General features: G+C 41.4%; 1 protein-coding gene across 2 annotated transcripts in view; it reads right to left on the reverse strand.

The window, feature by feature from the left end:
* Positions 1–19466, reverse strand: part of SMOC1 (SPARC related modular calcium binding 1) — a 60858-nt gene extending 41392 nt beyond the window's left edge. Inside the window, exons 1-3 of one of the 2 annotated variants that reach the window (XM_081000678.1) lie at positions 19123–19466; positions 5357–5528; positions 3864–3976 (exon numbers count right to left, since the gene is read on the reverse strand). In XM_081000678.1, the coding sequence (XP_080856804.1) occupies positions 3864–3976; positions 5357–5528; positions 19123–19224 (387 nt within the window). In that variant the 5' untranslated portion in view covers positions 19225–19466. The remainder of the gene's footprint in view (positions 1–3863; positions 3977–5356; positions 5529–19122) is intronic. The other variant, XM_081000679.1, reaches the window with a different exon arrangement.
* Positions 19467–20178: the final 712 nt, after the last annotated feature.

Here is a 20178-nt window from a genome sequence, read left to right on the forward strand (position 1 = left end):
GAAACCCATATGAATGGGATGTTGCCAAAGATCGGTAGTCATATGAACCTGGCCATATATGGAGTCAGACAATTGGTCCATCTAGCCTGGGGCCCCAATGAGCCCACAAAGGCTTTCTGTAGCCCATGCACAGTCCTCACCCCCTGCCCCAAACGCTGCTGAGAAAAGCATTCTATTGTAACTAATAGAACAGACTGCAGTACTTACCTGAATGCGGGGGGTGTGGTGCCCACAACACTTTCTCTCATTTGCAAGTGGGCTATTGGGCCCAAGAAGGTTGGTGACCCCTGTTCTAATATTGTCCACTAGGACAGGCAGCAGCTCATATCACTTGGTACCTAATCCTATCCTACTGACTGGAAATACTGGGAATTGAACCAAGGACCTTCGACATACACAGCAAGTATTCTGGCACTGAGCTATGGCACTGCCAAAACAATCAAAAACTTAGGGGAAGTGTGATGCATACTCTTAATTGACCAATTTCTTTTTTAAACTGTATTTTTTTTAAAAAAAAAAAAAGCCTAGCAAAAATGACCAATACAATCTACAATAATGTTTGAAGATCAGCTACAGGCAGCCCCTTGCTTGTGCATATAACATATAACTGAAAACCACTGAAAAAGCCTGCTCTCTCATTGTGCATGCTTGTGCACTGTGAATTCTCTTTACCTCTGCAGGATGGAGAAATACTGAAACTTGTGCTGGTGCTAGCTTTTCTCCCTCTCTCATAATAAGCTGAGTGTTGGAAGATTCAGGACAGACAAAAAGTACTTCATACAACAAACAGTTAACCTATGGAATTTGCCACCACATGTGTTGACTATTAACTTGGATGGCTTTAAAAGAGGATTGGGCAAATTAATTGAGGATAAGGCTATTGCTTGCTACTAGCCATGGTGACTATGTTCTTTCTCTGTTGATGGAGGCAGTATGCCTCTGAATCGCTGGTAACTCACAAGTGGGGAAAAGTGTTGTACTCAAGTTCTGCTTGCCACAGGCTGGCCACTGTGGGAACAGAAAGTTGGACCAGAAGGGCCTTCGATTGGATTCAGCAGGCTCTTAGCATTTCTTTGTTTTTCTAAAAGGATATTTACCGAAAGCTGCATCACACTGTCAACTTTCATTGATTGGTTATCTTCATTACAATCCCCATTTAACCTTTTCTGCCTCCCCTCAAATTCCTTTATTTCTCCATATATTCAAAATTGTCAACTATAGTAATACAGCTCAAGCACAACAGTCTTTATTTTTTATAACTAAAACTTACAAGCCTTTTTGAATCACAACCAAATGATCACCACATTAGAGATGAGGGTGGCAGAAAATGTCTTGCTTAAAGTCATCCAGAAAGTCTACAGCTGAACAAAGAATGGAACATGCCAACTGTGGACTGACCATTTCAGTTCTCCAAGTTCCTCATTTTCCCAGTTATAAATTCAGTTCTCCAAATTTTGTGAAGCAATTTGTGGTCATTTTTTAAAAAACCTGATGGAAATTCATCAGCATTTTAGTGAAAATTTCTACTAATAAACACATTTTTGTGCATTTTGATTAATATATGCATTTCTGAAATCAATTTCCCTAAATATAAAACATTTTGTGCCCATTTCCCCATATTATATGAACTTTGGGGCATAACATTTGGTTGGAGAACTGAATCACAAAATTCAGAAAACTGCACATTTCAAAGGATGGCGGTGTTTCAGTTTCCATAGTGGTTTGAGAAGTGTGAATTAAGCAGTTTCTCATTAAAATGCAAGCAACAGCCAAAATCTCCTTCATCCCTAAGCCTAACCCTAGCTCATAGCTCATGATTTTAACCACTATACCACACTCATATTTCATGTTCTTAACTCTTATGCTACACAAGCTTTTGTCTTTTTGTCAAATTTGCTTTTGTCTTTGTCAAATTTAGATAAACACGCAGCTTAAAAGCTCCCAGCTCAAATTGACCAAATAGCAGGAAATATTGCACAACAGAACTGCTCTGTCACCATTTCCCAAATTAATTAGAAATGCTGTTACGACCCTCCCACCCCTACGTCAGACACATCAATTACAGTGTGTGAAATAGAACAAAAGCCAACACTTCAACCAGTGGGCCCTTAAATAAATTCCTGCACCCATAAAAACCATTAGAATATGAAAACATTAAAACTGTAGCCACTGGCAGGCTCCTCTGGGAGAATGGGGCCTTTGTTGAGGTCTGTTCAGTTCCTCACTGAAGATGCCAGAATGAGGTTTCAAAGGACTACATAAACATTTTAACAAGCTGGCAGGATCGTCCATTATAACTTGACAGAGGCAAATCAAGGGCCGATTTGTTTCCACTCCATCTTCTGGCGAAGGGAAAACATAGAATTGTATGTGTATGGAAAATACAGGAACCGGCCAGGATTAATCATATGGCTCAGTATGCTGCCGACAGGAGCCCATGCTATAATGAAGTCTGTGCCTGCCCTTCTTCCCTCGTACTGACTCCTACATCATTTCTCAGAGCTAAAATACAGCAGCTGTTGTCCAGTAACAACTTAGGAAATCAGAGACCATGTTCAAAAAGTTCAGTGGTACAGAAATCTAATACTGGTAGCCTGAACTGCATGGGGAATGTGATGGTTTTGGGGGGGAGGTGTATTCGCTCCAAGGTGTCTGCCAAGCACTGTTCTCAGAGCCAGTGTGGTGTAGTGGTTAAGAGCGGTAGTCAAGTAATCTGGGGAACCGGGTTCGCATCTCCGCTCCTCCACATGCAGCTGCTGGGTGACCTTGGGCCAGTCACACTTCTCTGAAGTCTCTCAGCCCCACTCACCTCACAGAGTGTTTGTTGTGGGGGAGGAAGGGAAAGGAGAATGTTAGCCGCTTTGAGACTCCTTAAAGGGAGTGAAAGGCGGGATATCAAATCCAAACTCCTCCTCCTCTTCTTGTAGCAAACTTCACAGAGTAGGATTGGTGGGGCTGGTAGAACCAGGTATGTGTGTCTGCCTAAGTGTTCCTAGCATGAATGGAGGAGGCAGACTTCCAAAGGTAGAATTACAAGTAGCTAATTCTGTTTAGCTTGCGGTGTAGGCCCAATAGGATTACTCCCTTGTGAGTGCAGCAGAATGTAGAACAGTCATTTTAATTTTAGGGATGTCCTTTAAATACAGAGCTAAAACAGCTGAGACATTTCAGTTTTTCTACAAGCAAAAGCAAAAAAATAAAGGGAAAAAATCATTGCTGTTCCTAAGGCCCACTGACCCCCTTCCAAGTAGGCATTTTGATAAGGAATCACATCAAAGGACAGATAAGAAATGAAAGATAAACATTTCCCCCTGCTCTTTGAATAACAAGAAGGCAGGGGCAATAGGAAAAAAAACATTCATTTTGTACGCGGGAAAACACTTTTCCAAGAGAAAAAAAGAATCCAGTCTTGGGAGGATGCTATCGTTAAGGAATTCTCAGCACAGCCAAGTGAGTTACATGGGCACATGCATGTAAACAAACATACAGTGTCTGAAAATACAGGCATGCTAGAATGTTAAGGTTCTTATTTTTTTAAAAAGGTCACTGAGCAATAGCTTTTCTGACTAGGTAGTGAAAAAGCACAGGTGTCTGAAAATTATTTCCAAATATTGAATATAGATGTTAAATCCGACCCATATATTTTATTATACAGTGGTACCTTGGGTTACAGACGCTTCGGGTTATGCATTTTCAGGTTACGGACCGTGGGAAACCCAGAAGTACCAGAAAGGTTTTCGCCAACTGCACATGCACAGAAGCGCCAAAGTGCATCACGCGCGTGCACAGACACGGCTCTGCAGGTTATCCATTCCATGCATCTTCTCAACAAAAAGAAACAAGAGTCTTGATGAAAATCTTACTTGGGTGAATGATCCATCCTCAGTGCACTCTGGAATGAAGACTGCTTCTTGCGGCTTCTTGGCTTGATCCAGAGCTTGAGCCCTTTCTATTCTGCATTTGCTTTGACCAGCATCTGAAGGGGACAAAATCCACTAGGAATTCAAGTAGTAGCAGGCAATACAAGACATCACCCATTGGTGCTTCCACACATGGGCTATTTAGAAGCAACCAATCATTGTTGCTCTGCTTTAAACTGGAATCAGAATAGCAGCTCTGCTTCAAATGTTCTGGAACCCAAATAACATTTTGCTGCCAAGTGGAGATCCCCCTTAGCTCAGCCCCAATTGTTGGTAGTAGGAACAGAAAGAACTGTCCATTTTAGTTCTGCTTCCAGTTCTTAAATTCAGGTCTCCACATTTTTAAGCCTTTTGTGAATTAAGGAGGAAAAATCCTCATGAACATTCATCAGCATTTTAGTGCAAATTTCTCTTACCATATTTGTATAAGCAGTTTTGACTAATGTACACATTTATAAGCATTTTTGCTAATATTTATGTTTGCTAATAATTTCATTTCTCTGCCGATCAAAATATGTATTTTATCATCTGTTTGGAGAACATCACAAAATTCGAGTAAGCATGAATTTTGAAGGATATTTACATATTTGTTCACATATTCTTTCAGAAAGTGAAAATTAGATAGATTCAGGTTTAAATGCATAAAGAAGCAAATTTATCCTCTACCCCTAGATGGGAGGAATTTTTTAAAATTGAAACCATTATATGGGGGAGGGGGTTAAATACTCCACCCCCGTCACTGAACTCCAAATCATCATTGCCTCCTACACTGCAATTTGGCAGTGAGGGAAGGGCGGGAGAAGAATCTGATGGAGAGGCATTATTACGGGTAAAGGGAAGGGTTAAAGTTGATCCTCCAGAGGACCTTCAGACCATAAAAAAAGAAAATGTCTAGAGCAATCCATATAAGTGGCCAAGCTACTGAACAGTTACACAATTGGTCATCTACATCTGGGGAAATGCATAGCTTTTCCACTGAGGTGAAAAAGAAACAGCTCTAAGGGAGGAAAACAGAATCTGAAAATGGAAAAGCAGGAGGACACCTTGCAGAGGTACCAAAATGGAGTGAATGAAATACAGCCTGTAAAATAAACTCACTCACAGTGCACTTTTATCCCTTCACACTCTATTAATATAACTTTGCTATCTTATTTTATCTTTTAAGCGCCTTGAGGCTCTGTCAGGGGAAAAGGTGGGGAATGAATGAATGAATAAAGAAATGAGTATGCACCATGTGAAGAATACAGTGCAAAGCTGTATATAAATTGTTGAAATAAATAATGCTAGCCATTTCCTCCTCAACAAACTGTTATTTGAAAATACAGATAATCCTAGGAGGTACTTATCTAGTGTAATGCAAGAATCAACTTACAGTTTGAAAAAAAGACAAAAAAACCCCCATACCATTGTCAATAAAGCCACTTTCATTTCCTTACCTTTACATCTGCCTCGATGAACCACACTCAGGCTTGCATCCCTGCATTTTGCTCTCTGATAGTCACACATCGACTCGTATGTCCTGCCATCTGAAGCACAGAGGGGCTTGGTTGGGGACCTGGAGCAGTGGAGGTTACATTGCGGGTCTCTGTCACGATCACTTATTAAAAACTAAAGGTGAAAAATAGGAAGTAAAATATATGTGGTTGGTTTTTTTTAAAAAAAAATGAAGTACTGTGAATTTTAATACATTTTGTTTACTTTTTTCTAGCGTTATTAATGTCTTTGCATATATATCCTCCCTGAAGATATTCTCTCTTGCCTTGTCTGGTTCATTAGCTATGGTCACTGCTGGACAGGGATAGCCTGACCACTGTGTTGATGACTTCTAAACTGGATTTCTGCAATTCACTGTATGTGGGGCTGCCCCTCAGAAGCTCCAGCTGATGCAGAATGTGGCAGCCAGACTGCTGGTAGGGGCTCATGACTGGTGCTATGGGATGCCTCTGTTAAAACAGATGCACCGGCTGCACATCCACTACCAAGCCAGGTTCAAGGCCCTTGTATTAACATACCAAGCCCTGAACTACTTAGGCCCAGGACACCTTAGGGACCACCTGAATCCTTATATCCCAACTCAATCATAGAGATCATTTCAGGAATGTCATTGGCTGTCCCTCAAGTTTGTGAAGCCCATTTGATATCAACATGAAACAGAGCCTTTATTGTTGTTGACCAAATGCCTTCCCATTCAATCTTTAAAAACCTGCTGAAACGTCTTCTATTCCACCAGGCTTATGCAGGCCATTAAAAATACACCTTTCCATGATAGTTAGTTGATGACCTCTTATTTTGTTTTATTGTCATTCGTTTGTGGGTGTGTATAACTGCTTTCATTTTTTATGGTATATAAATACTTTTATAAAGAAATAAAATAAACAATGGATCCAGATAACTGTTGGCCTAGAAGAGCACTGCAGTATCCACTAATGCAAGCTTTCTGCGCACTTACAAAGACACAGTTCAAAAGGTGAAAGTCTCAACATTTCCTTCAGTTTACCTTATCACTTTCCCCCAAGGATCCAACCAAATTTACGTCAGAACCGTCCCAAGAGACCAGCATGCAGATAGTGGCATGCACCACAAGGAAAAGTCAGAGTCACTGCTGTAATCGCCGTTCTTACAATTGATGCAACAGTTGTGTAAACCTTTATGTATTTCTTTATTGTTACATTTATAGCCCCCTTTTCCTGAAAGTTGCTCAAGATGACATATGTGATTTCCCCACTCTTTATCTTCACAACAACTCTGAGGTGGGTTAGGCAAACAGAAGGTGTCTAGAAAAAGGTCCCCCAGCAATCTTCAAGACCAAATAGATCCGGCACAAGGTATTCCAGACCCTAGTTTGAACACTCCAATCACTACACCACATAGGCTCTCTTTCAAAAGTGAAGAGAACAGGTATATAAATCTGTTAGATGTTTTCCAAGTCCAAAGCTGCTAAAAACACACAAAGTTCCAGGCTTGCTGGCCTGGCCAAAGCAGGCATTTCTGAAGTGTGCATCTCTGCACAGTTACTTCATTTTCAAAACCAAAATCCTAAGCTCTACAGATTTAAAATCAAATTATTCTCTATGCCAACTCACTCTTGTGGAGGAAGCCTATACAAACAAGAGCTGACAGAAGACACATGAATTCTACACTTCATGCAATGTAGGCCATGGTTTCGCATTTGTTCCCCTGCCCCTTTTAATCTACGATTTTGCCTCTTGCCTAAACAAACACATTACACAAATTTCCAGGGTTTGGGGATTTTATGTTCTTTTTTGCAGTGTGTTGGTGATGGTGCAGATGTTAAATAAAAATCTGTATAAAATAGCCTATCCTGCTTTTTTTTGCCAGTGCTTTTTTGCAATAGTACTCACCAGTACATAGTACCATCACCTCTTTTCTTGCTGCCCATGGCAGCCATTTTGTGCTGGTGCCCACTGCATTTTTATCAAGGTATGAGTATCAGCGCCTCATATTTTTTTTACAAAAAAAAGAGCACTGCATACCACATTTTGAAAAGATGAGGAAGGGTCATAGCTATGTAGGTATTTTTGCAGCAGCATTTTAAAGCAGTACATGTATTTAAGGTTGGATAAAGAGTTTCTCCTTTGCCTAGGTGGGGGGGGGGTGTCAAATCATGGGTCCACATAAAATAAGCATCCTGTCTCAAACAGGCAGCCAGTTCTGAATGTGTTTAACAGCAGAATATATTTATATATCACAGTCTGTCAATTGCGGCTCATTTTCTTGAGCTACCTGTTCTGCATGTAAATCACTACTTTTAAATGGCACAGTTGCAGGTTTTGATTGTAATCTCTGGAGGTCCAATATCAAGTGTACAGAGAAAGCAAGTGCTTGTGATACTTTATGTAACCCCCACCCCCTACTACTAACACTACTACTATTTCAGGACTGGCCAATTATAGGTAATAGAAAAGTGGATTCTGTGGGGGGGGGGGATACAAGCAGGTAAAGGGCAGTGTTGAATACTGTGGGTTTACGCTCTGTACCTAAGTTTCAGGATTCAACTATCTTTTGAATCCTGCTATAATACAGCATCTGAGCCTACAACAGGATTTTGCAGGAGCCTCTCTCCTCTAAATGCACAAATTCTTGGGTGACTGCTAGAGGAAGCCTTTCTGAAGTATTCAAAAGAGGACTTAAACCCTTTACTTTTGAACATGCATTTACACAGGTGCACGTTTATAGCTGCTTCCCGGACTAACTCCAGCCTCCTCTGACCTGGGAAGGCAGCAGAAGTGAGATAAGAGAGGTCAGAAGATAGCTAAATTTGCCAAGCAAGAGCATCTGCTCTTTCTCTCCACACCTCAGCACCACCGCTGACAAAAACAACAAACACTGATTAAAGAACTTTTTATGTCTGTGAGAAAAAACAGGTTTCTTGCAGCTGCTCAGGAGCTGGAAGCACTTTTAGGATTTTGCTTGGGAAGGGTCTGTCCAGACAAAGAAAAGGAAAAAAGGTTTGGTGGTCACTCACTTAGGGCTCTCATCTGTGCACAATGCACATCATAACCTACAACTGAGCAGTTTGGGAAAGCCTTTGTGAAGCTGCAATCAGCACCCAAAGAACTTCCCTGCAGAAGAAAGAACAAATTTGGACTGATTATCATCATTCAACCAAGGAAGAGGAAGTGAGAGATAGATAACAAAGGAGCTGGGGCAGGAGAGATGCCCTCACAGCCAAACGATACTATCATCTGTGTGTATGACATGAAAAGCATGGCATCTATTCTTTTTCTTTGCTGCACAAGTTATCTTAGTATCTTTTTTCCAATCTACAAATGGAGAACTGAGACCTCATTTGCAAAGCGACCAGATGCCAAAATGTGAAGCAAACTTATATCAAAGATAGATGTATCAAAGCACACCATCTTGCTTTATTGTCACAGTCATCCTTTACAGCTGTAACTTAATCCATCATTAGCATTCATGTGTGTTTTCCTCAAGTCCTCCTAAGGCGGCATCATGACTACTTCGCTCAGTCAATTTATACACAAACAAAAATACTAATGCATTGCTTCTAAACTAAGTAAACAATGCAGATCTCCACAAACTACAGACTGTCTAAATATCAAAATGTTGCAGGTACCGTGGATTAACACAACATCAGGCTAATCCATATAAACAAAGCCGTACAGTGGCACCTCTGTTTACGAACGTAATCCATTCCGGAAGTCCGTTCTTAAACTGAAATCATTCTTAAACCAAGGCACGCTTTCCCTAATGAGGCCTCCCACCGCCGGTACCCTTCCACCGTTTGGCTTCCGTTCTCAGACCAAGGTAAAGTTTGCAAACCGGGACACTACTTCTGGTTTTGCAGAGTTCGTAAACAGAATAGTTCATAAACAGGGCTGTTCTTAAACTGAGGTACCACAGTATAGGGTTGTATCCAACAGCAGTCATAGTCAAAACAGACTGGCTGAAATTAATGGTCTTGGCTAACTTAGGTTCATTGATTTCAATGGGTCTCCTCAGGGTAGAATTTAGTCGGCTACAACCCATAAGCATTTTGACATTTCCCCCTTCAAATTCTAGGGTGCCAACTTTTCCTTATGGCTTCATCTTAAAGGTACTGCCAAGTAGTAATATTAATGGGTCAATGTTGCTTTTTTCTGTTTGATTTGCCCAGGAATCAAGCCAATTCTAGCATTGTTTCCTGGTAGATCAAAGACAAGCAGAGTTAGCATGATGATCACCGCATCACAAACACAACTAAGGCAGCACCAAGCCCCTTAACTATGCATATTATTCCATATGAGAGTTATTTTACACACAGAGACAATAATTTAGTGTGTCTGCTGATGCTTAATGAACTTGCTATTTAGCAACTGTTTTGCTTGTTTGCATGACCTGTTAAAATGTTGTCAGAAGCACCAATACATAATGAACAATTCACAATTCTAGTCCAAAACTAAAATTTTATTATGTCCTTCAAGTTTGCAGAGAGTAAATATGTGGATGTAGGTACACATGGTGCTTTAGGATGCTGCAGGGACAGGATCACTGAAACTCACTGGTTGCACAGCAGTATGTGTTGATGAAATTCACTCTGCCCAATATCACATCTCCATCTGTTGACTTAGGAGTGACTGGTTCTTAATGCTACACTTATTGCTTTAATCCATCACCTGTCTCCTAGTGGAGATAAATGCTCTGACCTGGAGATAATTTCCTATAAATACACAGCATTTAAGAAATGTACCAAGAAATATTTGCAGCCTAGAAATGAAATAAATCAAGTCTTGAATTTAGGGTAGGAGGCACAACATTTGGGTGATATAAGCTGAGCTCTTCCAATTTGCCAAGTGGTAAAATCCTCACCTTATGCTGTATGTTTCTCCTCCTCCCATAATTGGTTCCTCCCTTATAAGGAAACACTAAGATACTGATGTCAGGGCAGAAAGTAAATTGTACAACACATTACAGGGGAAGAAAGGGTAAATAAAAAGACATCTTGTGCTAAGAGAGTATCTCTGCACTTAGCAGTGGTTTTTCCATTTAACCTTCCAGCATATATTTTGAATTTCAGGATAAAGCCATTACAGCTTTCCTTGTAACAATAACCAGAGGCAACTGTAATTTAACACTAATGCAACTGGTATTTTAAACCCTCACCCCACAATGGCTTGCAACCCTGTTTCAACTGACTAGTAGACCAGGATTATTTTATGCCTCTATTCTAGCAGTTGTTAAGGAATGTGTAAAGGTTGTAACCATCTGGGGCTTTTAAAGTTATAAGCATATAGCTCAGTCGGTAGAGCACAAGACTCTTAATCTCAGGGTTGTCGGTTTGAGTCCCACGTTGGGCAAAAAGAATCCTGCATTGCAGGGGGTTGGACTAGATTACCCTAGGGATCCCATCCAACTCTTCGATTCTATGATTATAAGGTGAGTAATAGGAGGCATATAGAGGGCCATTCAATGAATCTGAATGTTTGAAGATCCAAGGCAAATAAAAAGTACTACAGTAAGCCAGTAACTTATGCACATTTAACTTGTGAACATTCAACTTTACGTGCGGGGGGGGGGATAGAAAGGGGGCAAGGTTCTGGGGAAAATGACCTTGGCAATCCTACCTGCCATTGAATCCAATGTACAGTGGTACCTCGGGTTAAGTACTTAATTCGTTCTGGAGGTCTGTTCTTAACCTGAGGTACCGCTTTAGCTAATGGGGCCTCCCGCCGCTGCCGCACAATTTCTGTTCTCATCCTGAAGCAAAGTTCTTAACCCGAGGTAGTATTTCTGGGTTAGCGGAGTCTGTAACAAAGCGTCTGTAACCTGAAGCGTCTGTAACCTGAGGTACCACTGTATTTTGACTATACACAATTTTGGCTTTAAGTGCAATCCCCTGAACATAACCTCCATGCAAACTGCCGATTTACTGCATTTCTTCACGCAGCACACTGTAAACTATAGAATTCACTCTCATAAGAGGCAGTGATGGTGACCGACTGATTTTAAAAAGAGGATTGGACAAACTCATGGAGGGCAAAGCTATCCTTGGCTACAAGCCACAATGGCTAGATCAATTGCTGGGAGTTGCAAGTGTGGAGAAGACTGTGGTGCCCCGGTCCTGCTTGTGGGCTCCCCATGCACATCTGGTTGGCCACTGAGAACAGGATGCTGGACTAGATAGGCCATTGTCCTGATCCAGCAGGACTGTTCTTATGTTCTTATTACAAGAGCATATTCATTTTACTGGACAACTTATTATACACCTTGTTCCTGCTGCATGAAATTGTTCCCTTTTTTAAAGTCTCCATTTATTATAATTGAACAGAAGTATTTCAAATCTGTGTGAGAATCCAAGTGCTTAATGAGCTCAGCTTTTAGACAGTCTCACTCTTCATGAAGTTGGTTTTTCTTGTGCTAGTTCTTCTTGCAGATCCTTGAGGACTCTCGCTTTGGAGCAGGTTCCTATAAGCTTCCTCCAGCATAAATGACTAAAGGGAGTTATCTTGTATTTCAGTGCAGCTATATTCTGTCCAAGTGTCTATTTTGTGCAGCTCCTGCTTTGGGATGCATCCAGTGTAGTCTGGGGGGTCAGAGTGCTGAGACTCAGAGAAGAGCAAACAGGCTTTACCTGAACTCCTGGTGCAAAAGGACTTTGCAATAGCAATGTATAAGATCAGTTTCAATTTGCACAACTCAAGAGACCCCATGATGTCCTCTGCCAGTTAGAGAAATGTTTTGAAATACTCCAATGGTTTGCTCACTGAACTGCACCCACGCTAATCACAGCCTATCCAAACTCACAGTAAAGGTAACAGCGCTGCACATGTTTTACATTTTACATGGGAGACCACCAACAGAATATTTATTGTTTTGTGGAGGAGACAAAAATTGAGTTTGACTGCTTGTGGTCACTGAAGTCCTTGAGTACTTTCTGGGGGAAAGCAGGGGGGAAAGTCCATGTTGTGCCCTACCCTTAGGACTCAAGGCACATGGCAATTCTATACAATATGAAGGCACCCAGTTTCCTATCTGGAGATTCACAATTTAAATTCAGGCAAGAGAGGAGGGGCAGGAAAGGGGACAAACACACATGGCCCACTGTGACTCTTTCTGGCAGTAAGCTGTTTGACATTGGAACCGACTCCCATGAGATGTGGTGGAATTTCCTTCCTTGGATGTTTTTCAGCAGATGTTGGATGACCATCATGTATATTTTAGTTGAGATTCCTGCATTTCAGGGTTCGGATTAGATGATCTTGACAGCAGCTTTCTATTATCAACTGTCACATTTATAAGGCTTTGATTGAAGCAAAGCCACAAGACGACCCAGCTGAGTTTTGTGGCTCATCTGTTGCTTGTTGTATTTAAAAGCCTCTCATAGGCTGTCCTTCAGTTTTTGTTGATTAGGTCTATGGACCCTGAGCATGAAGAAATGTGTGTCTGTGCATAGTCAAAACATTTCCTCACAAATGAGATAAAGAAGCTTGTTGAGATTATATTGGGAACATTTTTTTCATCAGCACAACCCGATTCTCAGGTCTCCTAGTTTTTTCCCAGATGGAGAAAGTACATACAGGTCCTTTCTGTTTCTCAAACATAAGCAACCAGAATAAATTTGGGAATTGTTGCTCTATGCAAGGTAATTCAGTGTACACAAACTGGTGGGCATGGGAAGGCTCATTTTGGTATGGCTTATGTGTTCATTCTGTCAGGCCACACGTGCTTTGCATTTTTGTTGACACTATATGTAAACTTCTGCTTAGAAAGGGATTAACATTAATTCTGTGAACAGAGTATTTACGCAAGGGTCTCCAGGACACATTTTGATATGTGCCAGACAGAAGACACATGTACTCCTAAATACAAACTGCATCTTAAGATACAGTCTGATGGATTCTCACATCTTTTGTTTGGGTATTATTCATATAGAGGCAACATTATATTGCAATGGGAAGAAGCCAGCTTCCTTTTTGAGAGACACCACAAGTATCTTTGGCACTCTTAATTAAGGAAACTAAGCCCTAGAGCCCTATCCCTGAACTTCTCACCACTCAACGAATGAACAGTGCTTTAACAGGAGAATTCGTATGTTTTTCAGGGCACAACACTCTCAGGCATTAAATATTTTTTAATTTGCTTATACATAATCTATGTTGGGCCCTTCCAAACACTTAAATTCTCATACAAACCTCTTAGCAGATTATCTGCAATAATTCTGATCCATACAGCATCTCTTCCACATAAGTGATGTTGCAGGGCTGGGCACAATCTTATTTACTGGTTGCTTGTGGACTTGTTATTTGCAGGGAGTTGGGCTTTAAGAAAACACTTTGGAACTTGGAAGATGTTAAAGAGCTGCGTATCATGATTCTAGAAACATGAACATTTGTTTTTGGTTTTGTACAATAAGGCCTGCAGGGAAGGAAGAGTAAGAAACTATTTACAAGCTACTTGAACACTAGTTGCATATGCCAATACATCCTAAAGTGTAGAGTTGTCACCCATGCTGGGTAATTTCTTGAGGTTGCAAAGTCAGAATCTAAAACCCACAAGCACACAGTTTAAATGTATTGCAAGCAATGGAGGCTGTATCCAGTGTTGGTAATACTCAGAACAGACCCACTGAAATTAATGCTCATGACTACCTCAAAAGCATTAATGTAAATGGGTCTACTCTGAGTTGGACCCAACCCTGAAGCAGCAACAGAATTCCAACACAAGAAATGAGAAGGAAGACTTTAGTCATCACTTCACCGCAGGAAAGGAATTTATTATGACTAACTGGCCAAGATAGTATTTAGTACTGAAACCATGAACTGCTCACATATTTAGGTATACTAGTCAATACACCACATCCAATGGAAGAACAATCACACTGAGCACATACTTTCATAAGCTATTTATAAACCTAACGAAAGTTTTAAAATTAGGATGTGCAGGCAAATATTATCTTGTGCTTTTCTCCTGAAAAGGGTTAAAACATCCCTACAGCATGAATTCAGCACTGCAGTAAGAACAGTATTTTCCTACCTGTCCCACCCAATAAAATATATTAGGCTCCTGGTAAGGAATTGGGGGGGGGGGAGAGAGAGAGAAAGAAAGACACAAGAGAACACAGGGCAATGTGAAAGGTATTACCAACCAGCATTTATACCAACCCCAATCCCACTCTTTGGCCTATCTCATACTTCCATCTCATGCTCAGATTACCTTTAAAAGCTTTCACTTATACTGTGGGAAAATACAAACAAGAAGGGCCTGATGGAAAGTATGGAAGAATTCTCCTACATATAAATGAATAGACTGATACTGTAGGTAAGTTAATCTACAGTTGGCAGCCAAGCTGACAAGGTAGGTGGGTGGGAGAAAGGGGGGGTTAATTCAAGTGTGATTAGTTATGTTTTCATCTTTTTATTGCTGACACACAGCCAGAAGTTTCTTTTATTCTTCTCTCCAGGAACTGTTAATCTTTCAAACATATACGGGACAGAAAACCCAGATGTTCCACTATCTCTACCCAATTTAGCAACATATATTTATTATCTAGTAGATTCCACATTCCAGATGGCACAAAAAGGTTGTGTTCCCTTTGAAACAGCTCACTATGTTATGAAACACTATTGTTTAAGTATTTTTTAAAAATAAAAAGGCAGTATAGTCAGGGATGAGAGTTTATTTATACAAATATATATTTGCTTTTGTAAAATGGATCAGTTACTCTTCCACAGAAGGGGCTGCAGAAAATTCTTGGAAAAGGTTCTATTTTCTAGTCAGTTTCAGTATTGTGATACTTTTGAAAAACCCAAGGTGCATCATACATTTCAAACACATTGAACGCACATCAAGAGCATAAGATTTTCCCCAAAGAATCCTAGGACGATAGTCTTTCTCACATAGCTACAATTCCCAGCCACCTTACCAAACCACAGTTCTCATGGTTCTTTGGGGGAAGACGTGCACTTTAGATGTGTGCTGGATATACAGTGGTGCCTCGCAAGACGAAATTAATCTGTTCCGCGAGTCTCTTCGTCTTGCGGTTTTTTCGTCTTGCGAAGCACGGCTATTAGCGGCTTAGTGGCTTAGCGGCTATTAACGGCTTAGCGGCTTTAAGAAAAAGGAAACAAACTCGCAAGAACTCGCAAGACATTTCGTCTTGCGAAGCAAGCCCATAGGGAAATTCGTCTTGCGGAACGACTCAAAAAACGCAAAACCCTTTCGTCTAGCGAGTTTTTTGTCTTGCGAGGCATTCGTATTGCGGGGTACCACTGTACTTTAAATGGATGGGGCTCTTTTCACTATTACAGTGGTACCTCATTTTGAGTCCGCCCCGTTTAGGGTCCATTTCGTCCAACGTCCACGGCAAACCCAGAAGTACCAGAATGGGTTACTTCCGGGTTTGCCGCTCATGCATGTGCAGAAGCGCTAAATCGCACTTCACACATGCGCGGAGAGGCGCTTTGCTGAGCGTCCCTTTCGTCGAGCATCCAGGACTCCGGAACGGATCTCAGACGGCTGTAGATGGCAGTTTCTTGAAACCATATAATAAACTAGTTATCCAGCCTGAAAGTTTAGCCTATAAGGTTATTTTCTCATAGGGAACAAACTTGTGAAGCTTCACAGGGAACGAGGAACGCATAGCCATTTAGCATGGTTTAAGAACAGCTTAGTTTATGAACAACTTGGATTAAGAACACTGCAAACCCCGAAGTAGGTGTTTTGGTTTGTGAACTTTGCCTTGGAATAAGAACATATTCCGCTTCCTGTTAAGTGTGTTCCATTTGTAAATTGAGTCCCCTGCTGCTATGGGAAAGCACACCTTGGTTTAAGAACGCTTTGGTTTAAGAACGGACTTCCAAAACAGATTAAGTTTGTAAACTAAGATACCACTGTACAAGGTGCATAATATGTATTGTGTTGGGCATTCTTCTCTAGCATCTTGTGGTGCCTGGTAAATCCTCCAGGCAAGTTTCAGGCATCAACACATCTGAATTGTGGAGCTGTCCTGTTTTCAGCATCTTCTCCATAAATACATGCATTTTTAAAGGGAGCGCTATTACCTAGCCTAATATGCTAGGGAAAGTAACTACTGCTAGAATCAATCTATGGAATGAGAGGGGAGGCAGACTTGATCTAAATCCTTTCAGTGTTTTTTGACATCTTGATAACATACGCAGAGAATAAAATAGCCTCTTTAAAAAGAAATGACACTAATTTTTTCATTTGATCAGGAGAGGAATCTTCTTATTACAATAACCATCTGCCTCCATCAACTAGGCAGTTTTAACACCCAGGGATAAAGCACTGTAAGATCTGTAGGATTCAGGGGCAGGACAATGCCATCATTTCCAATTAAACAAAATGAATTCTGTGGATTCAGATTTCCAGTAACTTTTTGCTACTCTGCATTCTCTAATTTTGGGGAAAATCAAGACTCTGATCAAGCTACAGCACTGATTTCACATGCTTGCTACTTCCCCCAAACAAGTGGAAGTAATTCCTGAAGAGGATATTATTTAGCAAGCCAGAGCTTTACATCTCCCCCCTTACTGCAGATCTCATAATAGGATTAGAGAAAACTGAGTAATATGGCTTAGCCACTATAAAGCCCTGCAATGAATTATTCAAAAAATGTTTTGTTATGCAGATGGCAGCGTAAAGCACAGCATATTTATACTAGTGACAGCTTTATTGGCAGAGCCTAATGGTCAGGGGAAAGTGTATCAGATAGGATAACCCCCTTTGACTTTCAACATGCTAACAAACGAGCAGGCAAAAATAAAAGCCCCATACTTTTCAAACAAATCACTTGGGAAGGGGGAGGAGACGGGATTTACGAGTTAAACATCCATTAAATCCACAGTTTTACACTGAAGAGGAAACAAGTAAAGAGTTTTAAAGGGCATAGATCTTCCACAACAAAGATAGGGGACGTAAGGTTCGCTGCAAACCAGGAAGAAAAAGAAGCTTTAACTCAAGCACCATTTGAAATTAAAAGTTTGTTGAACCCATGTAGCAAGAAAGTGGCAAATCAGCAGCTGCTTTTTATTGGGCTTAGGGGTCTCTTGAAATAGCTTCTATTCCTCAAAAAGATACTGTGCAGGGAGCAATTAGAGAGGCTTGTAAAGTCAAGTATATAAAAATGGTCTACGAGGATTTAGTTTGATAGACAAGCGTATGTAGTTTATACGGGCTGGCATCAGGATTAGTGTGCTTCGCTTTTCAGCTCAACTGTTCCTAATTAAAGCACTCAGATACCACAACACTGGAGCTCATGTGAATACTTTCCCAAAGAGATGCCACCATCATACCGAGTACCATGGCTTGGGGATAGAAGGGCTTTAGGTATACGCTGGAACCTTAGGTTAAAACCATGCACAGAGCAGAGACCCTGCTTTTCTGCTTTTCTGCTGCCCTTTGAATTCTTGACTTCGAAGATTTGTGACACGCAGTGGAACATTTTACCACATTTTAGCTGTTTTTGTGCTACACATCTGCTCATAAAAGGAGCTAGAAAAGGTATGACAGAAGGATGCATTTTTATTCCTCTATACTGCTTAATAGTAGGGTGCTCTTAAAACATTTTTACAGTCTAATACTAAGAGATAGTTCACCAGCAAGCTGGAGAAGAGGGTTCTTCTCACCTGCTCCTCAGTAGCAGCTTCTACTCCATAAAACTTCCAGTCTTGAACAGGGCATTAGATTTAGTGCATAAAATATATAAGTACACATACCTGACTTTCCAGCTGGAGAGGTACTGTGTAAGGACACTTTTTAGTGCTTTCCTCAGATCTACCCCCACAATATAGGAGGAGGAGGGAAATGCCTGGCTAATATAGGCTGTTTTATCATTGTTATTTGAAGTCAGCCTATTATCATTAATGGAGCTTTTTCCTCAGGTAAGTGCATATAGGACTTCAGCCATAAATGGTTAGAATCCAGAGTTACTCTGCATCAGTCTGAGGTGTGCTATTAATTTTAAAACATCAAAGAAAGCAACTGGTTCTCTCACAAAATATTTTTGGAAATTGTAAAATATTCCCTTTTTGCAGATGATTAAAACACAGTTCTCAACCCTTGTAACCTGGACTTGATGCAACATCAGTGTTCTTATGGGGCATTTAACTCGAGGGCAAACAGATTCATTTACTCCCCCTTTGAGACATAAAAAAGGGAAAGTCCTAAAGCTATGTTTGGATAGCAAGGCAATTTTGTTCAATGCAAAATTAACAAGAGAATGCTAAATTACTCCCTGACCATATGTTCGCCGCACTGCAGTTTTAGCCCTTCATGTTGCGCCTGGGCTTTTGATCCTGGGGATCAAACCACAACAGTTAAAAACAAGGCTTAAGAACCCAAGCAGGCCCCACCCCACCCCTAGAGGAGTCTGTCTCCCACTTGCCCCAGGAAACAGCTCCCCAGAATGGCTGAGCTCCATCTCCAACAACGTGGGGTCAGGAAAGGCACACTGAACCAGTAAGTTGGTGGTGACGGGGTTTTTGTGTGTGTTTTTTTAATACATTTTCCTCAGGCTGTCTTTCAAGAGCCAGTTATAGGTATGAAAGGGAAAAGCTTGCTTTAAAGGAAAAACTTTTTTCCAGCTTCAGTCAAGCCGTTTAGAAGCAACCAGCAAGCCTTATCGAGAAGGAATCTAAACCAGGCGAGGCGAGGCGCAAACTTTAACGCCCCCTCCTCTTCCTCCCACCAGAAACGGCGAGGCAAGCAAGCGAGTTCCACTCACCCGGGGCCCCGTCGCGCGGTGGGCAGAAACCAGAGGCACCACAGCCAGCAGCAGCGCCAACAGCAAGCGAGGAGCCCCGGAGCCCCAGCGTCGAGCAGGCATCGTCAGGGGTGGGAAGGAGGAGGAGGAGGAGAAGGGGAGAAAACGCAGCCACAAGACTTCCCCCTTTCGTCGCTGGTGGCTGAAGGTGTTGGCTTTGGGGTGGCTTCTTCAGCTTGCTGCTTTCCTCCGCTTTGGAAGCCGAGAGAGTCGAGCGAATTCTCCCGCCTTCTCTTCCCCACAGCGAGCGCGTTGTGCCCCCTCCAGCTGCAACAGGTTAAATGCCATTCGGAGGAAGGATTCCTATTATAAAGCGCGCGGCTGGGGCGGGGCCAGGCGAGGCCGGGCCGCTTGACGGACAGCTTCCCTGCGCGGGCAAAAGCGTGAGAAGACATATCCCCACATACATGTGCTTTATCTGTCTGTCTGCCTGTCTCTCTTTCGCTACTGCTGGTTTGGGCCAATCTTTTGAATGTTTTTACATCCCTGCTCTTAACTGGTTTCTTCTCATCGAGAGTTTTAATGTTTTGGGTTCTGTTTTTAGAAACGGCTTCGAGGTTTTCTTTCCAGTCAAGCGGTATATAAATGGCGTGAAATGAAAATTATAAAGAGCAGCGCACAGCCTTCACACTTTTCCTCTGTGCTTGTTTTGCAGCTGAAATCGGCCCATTTGTGCACTTTCTCTCTCACACACAGCTCTGCCCCGAAGATGAACCACAAAGGACAAAGAATAATAGAATGGACATTTTGTAGAGATATAAAAGTTCCACCCCAAGAAGGAATCAGAAGTTTGATTGAAGGTATGATACAGTCACAGGTTTTTTCCCCCCAGTGGGCTGGCCAATCCAAAACATTTTCTACCCAGAAGTAATACTTCAGTAATAAATAAGGTTGAACTTTTTAAAATTCCAAATAAAATAATTTAATTTTGGAGAGAACAATTGGACTAGCATCAGAAGCAACCTGCTAAAGGTTCGCACAGTCCCATCTTTCAAGCTAGGTGGTCCCTATGCCAAT

This window comes from Podarcis pityusensis, assembly GCF_964106645.2.
Source record: "Podarcis pityusensis genome assembly, chromosome: 1".
In the NCBI taxonomy this organism is placed as follows: Eukaryota; Metazoa; Chordata; class Lepidosauria; order Squamata; family Lacertidae; genus Podarcis; species Podarcis pityusensis.